The sequence below is a fragment of the Trichosurus vulpecula genome, chromosome 5 (assembly GCF_011100635.1).
Source record: "Trichosurus vulpecula isolate mTriVul1 chromosome 5, mTriVul1.pri, whole genome shotgun sequence".
Lineage (NCBI taxonomy): Eukaryota > Metazoa > Chordata > Mammalia > Diprotodontia > Phalangeridae > Trichosurus > Trichosurus vulpecula.
In genome coordinates this window covers 168423904-168436812 of record NC_050577.1, presented here as the reverse complement: position 1 = coordinate 168436812, position 12909 = coordinate 168423904, and the positions used below count along the sequence as shown (strand labels likewise).

The following is a 12909-nucleotide window of genomic DNA, read 5'->3' as shown; positions in this document are numbered from 1 at the left end:
AAAGTTAATTTCTTAATTAGGACAAGAAGCTATTGTCTTAGAAACAAAATAACATCCTAAAGCATAAAAATATATCCTCAATTTTTAGTATTGTTGTATAATGTTCTTCACATTCACCAGAAGACACACGGTACAGCAGAAAGAGCAACGAATGAATGGACTAGGAATTAAGAGACCAATTAAAGGATTTTAGTTCTAACTCTACAAGCTTTACCACTACTTAGAATGTGACTGGTCAGTCAACTTAAACTTAGCAGGCCAATGTCCTTTTTTTTAAATAAGGGATCCTTTTTTATTTTTATTTTATATATTTTATTTTTTGGAGGGGGAAGGCAGGGCAATTGGGGGTAAGTGACTTGCCAAAGGTCACACAGCTAGTAAGTGTGTCAAGTGTCTGAGGCCATATTTGAACTCAGGTCTTCCTGACTCCATGACCAGTGCTTTACTCACTGTGCCACCTTCAATGTCCTTATAGATATAGCTAAAGGAGCTGGACCAGATAAATCTTTAAAAGCCCTTTAAAATTTGAACTTCTATAGACTCTTAATACATAGAACAAATTATAAAAGAAACAAAATGCTTAGTCGTAGATTTCACCAATCTTACTTGGAATAGACTTCAAACTACACGTTTTAGCTCAGCCTCCAAATTTAAATAATAGATACAATATCAACTACAAAGAATTTACATCTCTGCTGCATGGGCAATGAATACAATAATCCCAAATTCTCTATGAAATCACGTGCAATTCTGCTCACTGTGTCAATTAAAAAAAAACCATAAAAACATCAAATTGAGGCCAAGACAAATATTATATTATCACAGAGAAGGAAGCAGGACCTCTAACAATGAATAATATCACTAAGATTTACCTTTTCAGTGGTAACCTTGGAGAGGTCCTTGTAAAGGAGTTTACGGATGTATTCCTGAAGAGGAGGACGTTTCTTCTTCACAGTTTTTTCTGCTGGAGGGGGGTTGCAGTAATAATATGCATTCTCAACCATTGTGACGTATCTCGCATCAAGATGCATTGCTTGTTTCTTTCTCATCATTTGTTCCTTTAAAAACAAAATCCAACTTAATCTCAAAATCTTTCATTCTAACATTTTATAGAAACAGATCATATAATCTCAGAATGGGAACCAGCAATCATCTAATTCGTAACTGAACCCATAACTGAACAAGAATTTCTTCTATAACTTCTTCAAGTAGTTATTTAGACTCTACTCAAAGACTTCAAGTGATGAGGAATTAAAAACCTGTTTAGAAGTCTATTCTAATTTTCCACATACCTCTGAGTATTAAGGTGATTCTTAGAGAGCTGAAAGCTTTTTTTAAAAGAAATTCACCCCACTCCCCGCATCTATTCTACCCTGTAATGTCAAGAAAAATAACGGCACCTTTTCAAATGACAGTTCTTCAAATACCTGCCATCAGCTATCATTTACCCATTCCCAACATCCTTTTCTCCAGGCTAAACAATCCCAATTCCTTCCAGAGACCATCATGTGGCATAATGCTTATTCCTTTTGTCTTTATCTTGAATAAGGGCACTTGGATATCTGTGTGTGTCCTGCATCTGTATCATTCCTAAATTATGAGACCCAGAAATAAATGCAGTCTCAACAGGGCAGCATTACCCAGCATAACTGTTGCAGATTTCAAGACAATCTTTTTTTTTCCTTTTTGGCAAAAAAGGGGGTGGGGTGTGACCATTATGTGAAGCTTTTTTTTAAATTTGGGCTGATATTACTTGAGTTTTAGTTTCCACAGGTCTTGCACCAACTTTTCACTCACTGAAAGCTGTCTTTCCACAACTGTTTCCATACTGTTCAGCAAACACAATCACTTTCAGCTTGAAGCCCACAGAACAGTTTTTGTATTTACCCATAAGCAGAAAGAAATGCTTCACACGTTAATGTATCACTGGCAGAAGAACTATACAGTTTAGATAGCGTGGGAAGATTCAAGTCTTAACCCTATCATGACTTACTCATGGCAGCTTCACCTGCCCACCCACCCCACCTTGCGGCATACAGCTCTTCATTGGGTTGAGTTACAATACCATTAGTACAGCAGTGCTCTAAACAAACCATGCAAGTCAGCTTTTTAAAATATATGGACAATGCATGTGCACTGACAGTTCTAGACTTGCACCTTGCAATGCGTGTGCTCAAGACGTGTATCCACATGCCACTGGTGAATACACTGCTACTCTATTTACCTTTCAAGTGGCATGATGAAAAGAATTAAGCCATGCAACGATTACACAATGAAAGCTTGTAAACCAATTTCGGACTGGAAAAAACCATGGTGTGATGATTATACACCTCTATCATTCTATAGATTTATATTAATGCCATTCAGTATCACATCAAGTCTTTTATTTCCATATCATAATACTGATTCATAAATATCACAGGCCACTAAAACTCCATGTCTTCATCATGAGAATTTGTATCATAAGGACTTATTCTCCCCTACCTTGTACTTCCGCAGCTCAATCTTTAAACTATGGGTAGTACTTTACATTAATCCTGATTCAGTCCACTGCTCCAGTTTGCAGATTATCTTTTTTTGCAAAATAGGACCACAAATGCTCTAAATTAAATAACTCAATCCTCAACACTGTACTAATAGAAAATAAGAACTTAAGTTGTGTCTCAAGATAACATGCCTTTTATGAAATCAAGCTAATGTCCTGGTGATTAAAATTGGCATGAGCAGTATTTTAAAGTGCTACCACAAAAATCAAGAAAAACTGTATATATAGTTAGATGTAAAATTAATTTCTCTAAGAAAAAAAGAGAGAGAAAAATGTGGCCTGAGAAAGACTCAAATACTTGCATGTAAAGGTAGAAAAAATGAATTTTAGTCAAATTGGATTATCTCAACTAGACAGACTGAAATGCAAAATACATTCCAATTGCAAAGGGAAACATTTCTCAAACAGGGATAAAGATAAAGTATAGCCACTCCTTCTAGAGCAAGGAATGGCTATGCTTATAATAAAAGAACAAGATGTCTTAGATCACCTTGATAATTATGTTTTTTGACTTTTTAAAAATAAAGATTTCTGCAGCAAGGGGGGTGGAGCCAAGATGGCAAATAGAAAGCAGGGACTCACTTAAGGTCCTCCCCAAGGTCCCTCCAAACACCTCTAAAAAATGGCTCTGAACAAATTCTAGAGCCGCAGAACCCACGAAATAGCACAGAGAAGCAGGGCTCCAGCCCAAGGATGGGTGCTGGGAAGGGTCTATTGCACAGTGCTAGGAGCCGAACAGAGCACAGCCCGGTGTGGGCAGTGCCAGGACCAACGAGACCGGGAGGCGGGCAGAACAAGCTGTAGGGCCCTGAATCATTGCACTGTGACAGTTACTAGACTTCTCAACCCTCAAACACCAAAGACAACAGAGCAGGTTACTAGAAAAACTGCTGGATCAGAGTGAAAGGAGTGCACAACTTGGCCCCAGCCCTGGGAGAGGCAGAGGTAGTGCAGCTCTGCGGCTGCTTCCAGAGCTCCAGCTGCAGTTGCTTCTGGCCCCAGGTCCACCCGGTGTGAGGAATTAAGCGGTGGATCAGAGTGGGAGTGCAGAGACTGCTTTGCCCTGCTTGGATCTGGGTCACGATCCTGGTTGGAGGTTCTTGGGGGGGGGGGGAGCCCTGGTGTGGCAGAGCTTGCTGAGTAGAAGTAGCTCTGAAAACAGCAGAGCAGCCCCTATAGCTTGGGACAAAGTACTCTCTACAAGCAGTCATATCCTAACAAAAAGCTCAAGGGTCAAGTAGTTGGCTGGGTACATGAATAGGCAGCGAAAACGGACTCAGATTCAGACTTTAGAATCTTTTTTTGGTGACAAAGAAGACCAAAACATACAGACAGAAGAAGTCAACAAAGTCAAAGAGCCTACATCAAAAGCCTCCAAGAAAAATATGAATTGGTCTCAGGCCATGGAAGAGCTCAAAAAGGATTTTGAAAAGCAAGTTAGAGAAGTAGAGGAAAAATTGGGAAGAGAAATGAGAAGGATGCTAGAAAATCATGAAAAACAAGTCAATGACTTGCTAAAGGAGACCCAAAAAAACAATGAAGAAAATAACACCTTAAAAAACAGACTAACCCAAATGTCAAAAGAGCTCCAAAAAGTCAATGAGGAGAAGAATGCCTTGAAAGGCAGAATTAGCCAAATGGAAAAGGAGGTTCAAAAGACCACTGAAGAAAATACCTTAAAAAGTAGACTGAAGCAAGGGGAAGCTAGTGACTTTATGAGAAATCAAGGAATTATAAAATAGAAACAAAGGAATGAAAAAATGGAAGACAATGTGAAATACCTCCTTGGAAAAAACCACTCACCTGGAAAATAGATCCAGGAGAGGTAATTTAAAAATTATTGGTCTACCTGAAAGCCATGATCAAAAAAAGAGCCCAGACATCATCTTTCAAGAAATTATCAAAGAAAACTGCCCTGATATTCTAGAATCAGAGTGTAAAATAGAAATTGAAAGAATCCACAGATCGGCTCCTGAAAAAAATCCCAAAAAGAAAACTCCTAGGAATGTTGTCGCCAAATTTCAGAGTTCCCAGGTCAAGGAGAAAATACTGCAAGCAGCCAGAAAGAAACAATTTGAGTATTGTGGAAACACAAGATCTAGCAGCTTCTACATTTGGGGATCAAAGGGCTTGGAATATGATATTCCAGAGGTCAAAGGAGCTAGGATTAAAACCAAGAATCACCTACCCAGCAAAACTGAGTATGATGCTCCAAGGCAAAATATGGACTTTCAATAAAATAGAGGACTTTCAAGCTTTCTCAATGAAAAAGACCAGAGCTGAATAGAAAATCTGACTTTCAAATACAAGAATCAAGAGAAGCATGAAAAGGTAAACAAGAAAAAGAAATCATAAGGGACTTACTAGAGTTGAACTGTTTTGTTTACATTCCTACATGGAAAGATGATATGTATAATTCATGAGACCCTTCTCAGCATAAGGGCAGTTGAAGGGAATATATGTGTGTGTGTGTGTGTGTGTGTGTGTGTGTGTGTGTGTGTGTGTGTATATATATATATGTATATATATATATATATATATATATCGACACAGGGCACAGGGTGAGTTGAATATGAAGGGATAATATCTAAAAAATTAAATTAAGGGGTGGGAGAGGAATATATTGAGAGAGGGATAAAGGGAAGGATAGAATGGAGTAAATTATCTCACATAAAAGTGGCAAGAAAAAGCAGTTCTGTTGGAAGGAAGAGGGGGCAGGTGAGGGGGAATGAGTGAATCTTACTCTCATTGGATTTGACTTGAGGAGGGAATAACACACACACTTAACTGGGTATCTTACCCCACAGGAAAGTAGGGGGAAGGGGATAAAAAAGAGGGGATGATAGAAGGGAGGGCAGGTGGGGAAGGAGCTAATCAAAAGCAAACACTTTTGAAAAGGGACAGGATCAAGGGAGAAAAATGAATAAAGGGGGACAGGATAGGACGGAGGGAAATATAGTTAGTCTTTTACAACATGACTGTTATGGAAGTATTTTGCATAATGATACACATGTGGCCTATGTCGAACTACTTGCCTTCTTAGGGAGGGTGGGTGGGAAGGGAAAAGGGGAGAGAATTTGGAACTCAAGATTTTAAAAGCAGATGCTCAAAAAAAGTTGTTTTTGCATGCAACTGGGAAATAAGATATACAGGCAATGGGGGCATTGAAATCTATCTTGTGCTAAAAGAAAGGGGAAAGGGGATGGGGGGGTGACAGAAGGGAGAGCTGACTGGGGAATGGGGCAATCAGAACATATGACATCTTGGAGTGGGGGGAAGGGTAGAAATGGGGAGAAAATTTGTAATTCAAACTCTTGGGATAATTAATGCAGAAAACTAAAAAACATTAAATAATAAAATATGGAATTCAAAAAAAAATTAAAGATTTCTTCCTCTTACCAAAAGAACACTGGTTCTCAGGTGAGACTCAGGAGATCTGAAAAGAAACCTTCCACAAGTTTCCAACAGGGTACATGCCATTTCAATATGGTGATGGGAAAAGTCTGACAGAAGCATCTGTGAAAACATCCATATTTTTAACCTTTTCCAATAAACTTAGTAACTTTAGAATTCTATACATTCTTAAAAAAAAGACCAATTTCAGCATTTAGAAGTTCCAAGTTTGACTTTTGTCTTTAAACTTAAAAATTTAACCTTTCTTGTATTTTCTCCTTGAATAATTCTAATTCTTGAAAGGAACAAATAAAAGGAATAATACACTTCCTTTTTAATGGGTTACAATAAAATGTTACTATCCACTGATATATTTATTCTGAGATTATGCATAAATGAACATCAGCATCTTGTAGTATTATTACTAACTTACATTTACACAGCACTTTAAGGTTTGTATCTCCATATATATCCATCAAATCAAAAGGAATGATCACAACACTAACCTTTAAACAATGCAGTGTATCATTTTTAGTGAACATTTTAAACTTTGTTAGCTCTCCAATAAATCGAACAGTTTTGTTCTTTGTTTCGATATTGATCTGGTCCTTTTTTCGTACCTAAGGAGAAAAAAAGAAAAAGACGTGTAGGAATACAGCAGTTTGAAATATGTTAATTTCTTCTGACGGAAAAAAAAAAAATCAGTAACTGTTGTGCTCACTCCAGTTTAAAAAAAAAGTTATAAACTCTTGTTTTCCAATTTATCTTGCATACAGCTAATTTGTACACAGTTATTTGTATGTTGTCTCCCCCATTAGACAGTGAGATCTTGACAGCAAAGATTATCTTTTGCCTTTCTTTGAATCTATAACCCTAGCACAGTGCCTGCTACATAAGAAATACTGTTTACAGACTGACAGACATTTATTAAGCTGCTACTATGTGTCAGGCACCGTGTTAGGCACTTTGGATACAAGTGCAAATCTCTACTCTCAAGAAGCTTATAGTCTATCAGGACAAACAAGGTAATTAAGGAGAAAAAAGAACAGTAAAGAATCAGGAACAGCTTTGTATAAAATATGGCACTTTATCTGTATGTTAAAGTGAGAGGTTCTGAAGCAAAGGTAAGGAGAACATGCATTCCAAGCATAAGGGACAGTCATGGAGGCATAGAAGCATGGAGATAGAAGTCTGAAGACCAGGTATGTGGAACTGAGAAAAGACCAGTTTGTCTGGGTCACAGAGTGACAGGAAATAATGGACAAATGAGTCTGACAAAGCAGGCTGGGGCCAGACTGTGAATGGCTCTAAAAGTCAAAAGTTTATATTTTATCCTAGAAGTAAAAAAGAGTCTCTAGTGAGGAAGGCAGTGACATGGTCAGTGAAGTAGAGCAGTGACACAGTCAGACCTATTTTTGACAAAATTATTAAAGATGGATTGGAGTAGAGAGACATCTGAATCAGGAAGAACAATTATGCGGCCAACTGCAACAGTAGGGCTGAGATAGTAAGGGTCTGAATGAGAGGCAGCAAGGTGATCCAGACAGAGCATTGTATCTGGAGTTGGGAAAACCTAAATTCAAATTCAAATTACTAGATGTGTGACCATGGGCAAATCAGTTAACCACTGTCTGCCTCAGTTTCCTCATCTGTAAAATGAGGATAATGGTGTGCCTGTCTCAAAGGGTTCTTGTGAATCTCAAATGAGATATTTAGAAAACAACTGGCACAATGCCTGGCACAGAGTAGATACTTAAATATTTATTCTCCTCCCTTCTCCAACCGTGCCCCCCCAACTTAGGTGGTGGCTGTGTGAGCAGAGAAAAGGAGTTAGTTGTAAGATACTATGGAGGAAGAAACAGCAAGATCTAGCAACTGCTTGGATATGTGACAGGAAAGATAGCTAAGGAATCAAAAATAACTAGGTTATATGAAAAAGATACACTGTAACAAAAACTTTATAAAGATACAAACCAAGGGATCAGAGTAGAAGCATTAAACTATATTTTTTAATAATGAAGTTCACTCCTATGAAACAGCCTATGTAAAGGAATGTTTTCCTACGGAAAAAAAATACATAAATCAGCCTGTCATTTGCCATTACTCAAACTCTGTCCAATCAAAAATTCTATCAAATATTTATTCACAAATACTGCTTCAAACACATAACAAATGTTTGACATGATAAAATGTTTACTACAATAGAGGAATCTGAACGGTCCTTTATAGAGAACTTAAAAGTATTTAACCTTTTTAAGAAAAAGTAATCTAACATCAGATTGTGTTGCTCAAATGCTTGAGGAGTTCGGTTTTTCTAGGATCTGTTATTATCTTGTTCTTCCTTCTAATGATTGTTCATTTCATCCCTCTCTTTATCTGGTCACTATTCCCACCCCTCTATTGGCAGGTAGTTTCACCAGGCAGTCACCCTTGTCAGAGATGCATAATTATTGAATCTCAGGGTTTGAAGTTGGAAATGACCCTAAAGATCATCTAATCCAAGCCCACTATATTATAGGTGAGAAAACTAAAGCCCTGCAAGGTTAAATGATTTGTCCAAGGTCACAAAAGCATTAAAAGGGATGAAAACCAGGCCTCCTTTCTCTTTCTCCTGCACTGGTTCTACCAGTTAGCACAGCAGTTCATGTGAAAACACAAAGGAGTCTAGAGAGCAAAGAAGAGAGTTCCCAGAACCCACCAAGTATAGTAACAGCTCCTGGTTTTCTACTACAGGGTGTTCCTAAACAATGGACACATAGGCAAAAATGTATATTTTCAAGAAATGAAATGACCAAAATTTTCAACATTTTATTTAATTGGAATATTAACAAATAACATCTTCAACTTCAAATAACATCATCTGATTTCATATTCCAAGAGTGAATGTGCTAAAATTGATGGCAATGTGCAGTTATTGAGTTATTGCATCGAGTTCACATGAATCTTGCAAAGCACATCAACCTTGGCATCACAAACAATGGAAATCATATTGAAGAGGTTATTTGTTAATATTCCAATTAAATGAAATGCTGAAAATTTCAATCATTTCATTTCTTGAAAATATGCATTTTCGCCTATGTGTCCAGATTTTAGGAATACCCTGTAGAATACTCAGATATGACTGTTACACTTAGAAACCTTCCGTATAAAAAGATCTGGAAATTTTTAAAGAGAAATATCTTAAATACATGGTAAAAGCATGAATGAAAAATGAGATGGTGAAACACTCAGAGTTCGTGGGTCTATGGAATTTCTTATGCCTTCAAAAACTGAGTATTGGGAATATTGGGACTCTAGATACTTAAGCAGTTTGTTGACATAAACATATAATGGAGCCAGAGTGAATTCTGGAGCTTAAATAATGATGATGATGGTGAAGATGGAGTCTATCTTCAACCAGAAGAGAAACCTGGCAGTGAAGCAGCCCAAGATCTTGGAGCTTGCAGAGAATTTACTAAAGGCCATAACTTCAGAGATCCCTCCATTATTTAACACACACCAATTTAAGAATTTCTCATTTTCTGAGCTGTTAAGCAAATTTGTACAATCTGAAAGATAACACTATATCAAAAAGATCATTAGGTATTTTTAACTAAGCCTGTAGACATTATGAAATAAGTAGCAAAAATACATACATGAAATCTGAAATCTCCCTTCAGCATCGAACAAAGATCCTCTGCAACATCTGACATGCAAGGATGTAATGTAGCAACCAATCTTGCATAAAATGGTAATAAATCCAATCTGTAAAAATTATATGTAGCATGCAATAAAGGAAAGAACATATCAGAATTAATTCCTTTAAACATAAGTTTACTTATATGTTCACACAATTATGATGAAGGTAAAAAAGACATATATTGACTACATATTAGCAGATACCACAATAAAATACAACAAAGGTAAATAATTTATAAAAATTTTTAAAAAGTTGATCCTCTTTATACTTAAACACTCAAAAGTTCTTTTCTGAAAATTATAATGCTTTATGGTATATATTTACAACTTTATTGAAGACACCTGTTCAAAATTATTAATGATCTTAGTGGAAAAATACATAAAACCTTGAAAAAGTCTCAACCAGAGGTGGGGAACCTGCAGTCATATGTAGCCCTCTTGGTCCTCAACTGTGGCCCTTTGACTGAATCCAAACTTCACAGAACAAATCCCCTTAATAAAACGATTTGTTCTGTAAAACTTGGACTCAGTCAAAAGGCTGCATCCAGGGACCTGGAAGGTCACACATAGCCTCAAGGCTGCAGGTTCCCCATCCCTGGTCTAAACATTTGTCATGTAATTACCAAATGGCAATATAGCCTCCACAAGTTCAGATAATCAAGCACTGCAGTAGAGTACAGACTAGAAAGTTTATCAATAACAACACTTAAAAGTTATCCAAGTTATTTATTTAGCAAGCTCAATTATCGGGAACATGGCTGAAAAACAGTAAGAAACAAAAGACCTCTGAGGCATATATTTTCAAACATGATCAATGCAGTGATTTGTTTTGCCTGACTGTACTTACTAGTGAGAAGAGAGGGTTCTACTAGGGTGGCTGAGGGAAGTGAAAAGTGTATCATTGGGAAAGAACAGTAATATTAAAAAATAAAAAACTTTCCCCTTCCTCCCTCCCCCAAAAAGGCATCTGAGCAGACAAAATGTATATTCATTCACTAAAGCATATTTACTGATTTACAGAGAAACTCTCATTTAGAGACTATTTTTCTTGCTTTACATACAGTTCTAACAAGTTTCCTAGCTGGCTACCTGGCTCACAGCAGATCAGAACACACATATTAAATGGACCTAAGTTGCACACTAACAGCAAGAAGTGACTGATAACAAAGTGGGTAAAGAAGAATAAAAATTATAAAAAAGACAATATTTTTAAAAGCATAACAGTTTGAAGCCATTTAATGTAAGAATAAAACTGTAAGCCAATTACTGAAAATTACAGTAAATTAAGTTCATAGTGCAAGCCCTGAATCGTTATCTTCCCTTTCTCTCTCTCTCTCCCCTTCTTCCCCGCCCTCCCCCCCATTCTTTTTAGTCAATTCTGACTACAAGCCCTTTGTTTTTCTCTGACTTCCTCATTCGGCTCATTGTCTTGTCCTCTCTACTTTGGATATACTACGTATTGCTACTGCTGTCTCTAGCCGCTACAGACCGGGCTCAAATACAACTTATTCCAAGAAGACTTTTTGAAGGCTGGTCCACCAGCATTGTGATTCTCTGACAATACAGTTAAGTGCTTTCAGCTTTGGAGAAAGGCTTGGAAAGTTCACCAGGTTTTGCATTTGTGCCTAGCTCACTCTCTACAAGGGGCTGCCATGCATTATATACCTCCCACGTAGCTGATTCTGAAAGGCAGCATGATGCAGTGATAAGAAGGCTGGAGTTAAAAATAAGGAGAGACTAGATTTAAATTTGTTGTTGTACAGTCGTTTTTCAGTTGTTTCTGGCTCTGTGACCCATTAGGGGTTTCTTCACAAAGATATGGGGGTGGTTTGCCATTTCCTTCTCCACCTCATTTTACAGATGAGGAAACTGAGGCAAACAGGGTTATGTGACTTGCCCAGGGATCATACAGCTAGAAAGTGTCTAAAACCAGAATTGAACTCAGGAAGATGAGTCTTCCTGACTCCAGGCCTGGCACTCTATCTGCTGCCCCACCTAGCTGCCCCAAAGTATGGTTTCTCTGTTAACCTCTTATGTAGATATATTTTTTCTTTGTCTAAGATCATAACTGGTTTGTTGAGGTTGTTGTTCAATCATTTTCAGCTGTATCCAACTCCTAATGGATCCCATTTGGGGTTTTCTTGGCAAAGATACAGGAGTGGTTTGCCATTTTCTTCTCCAAATCATTTTATAGAAGAGGAAACAGGATACAAACAGGGTTAAGTGACTTGGGCAGGGTCACACAGCTACTACGTGTCTGAGTCTGGATTTGAATTCAGGAAAAGGAGTCTTCCTGACTTCAGGCCTGGCACTCTATCCACTAAGCCACCTAGCTGCCCTAGATTCGAATAACCACAGCCAGTACTTCCTACATAGGCAACCTAAACAAATCAAGTAACCTGTAATCTGTAAAATGAAGATGATATTTTTGTTATCTATGTGAAGAAGTAGCTTGCTACAGTAGATCAAGAATTGGATTTGGAGTCAAAGACCTGAGTTCTAATATGACTGATGTTATTTTCTATCCCAAGTAAGTCTTTGGGACTTAGTTTCATCACCCAGAGATAGGACTGGATTGCCTCCAAGGTCCCTTTCAATTTTAAATTGATGGTCCTAAAATCTGGATTACTTTTGTGGAGGAAGGCTAGTCTACCCACATTAATCCACTTTACAGAACTGTTATATCAAAAAATCAAGAGAAAAGCATGTATTAAGATCATACTATGTGCCCAACTCCAATGGGTGTTAGTGATATTAAAATAATAAAACCATCCCTTCTTTCGTGAAGCTCACATTCTTTTGAGGAGACAACATATACAAATACATACAAAATAAATGCAAGGTGGTTATTAAGGCAGGGTACATGTACAGAGGTTTAAATTTTAAAATAATGATATAATGTGCAGTGAAATGGGTGCTGGATTTGGAGTAAGGGGGACAGGGTTCAAAACTCAGTTCTGATATTTTATAGCTTTGTAACATTGGGAAAGCTCATTAATCTGTCTAGGTCTCAGGTTTCTCATCTGTAAAATGAGGAGCATGAATTAGAAAGCTTCTTAGGTCTCGCTCTCAGCTAATATCAACTAGCCTAAGACCACCATCCTTCTGTTGGAACACAATATTGCTAGTAAATTCACCAAGTTGTCTCTGAGCAAGTAGTTCCTGTCTAAATCCAAAATTCAGGACCATTTTCACTCAGGAGAAAGGAAGGAAGGAAACATTCTGTGTAAAAAAAATTAATGCTATGTTAATGTGCATTTAATGCATTCAGTATCTATATGAGCTTCATGCCT

The 12909-nt window shown here is 37.4% G+C and overlaps 1 protein-coding gene across 3 annotated transcripts in view; it reads right to left on the bottom strand.

Moving 5' to 3' along the window:
• The window catches only part of UPF2 (UPF2 regulator of nonsense mediated mRNA decay), a 131087-nt gene that overhangs the window by 44743 nt on the left and 73435 nt on the right, over nucleotides 1–12909 (bottom strand). For all 3 annotated transcript variants that reach the window (XM_036759665.1, XM_036759667.1, XM_036759666.1), the window contains exons 9-12: nucleotides 9574–9682; nucleotides 6445–6558; nucleotides 5945–6061; nucleotides 873–1058 (exon numbers count right to left, since the gene is read on the bottom strand). In XM_036759665.1, the coding sequence (XP_036615560.1) occupies nucleotides 873–1058; nucleotides 5945–6061; nucleotides 6445–6558; nucleotides 9574–9682 (526 nt within the window). The remainder of the gene's footprint in view (nucleotides 1–872; nucleotides 1059–5944; nucleotides 6062–6444; nucleotides 6559–9573; nucleotides 9683–12909) is intronic.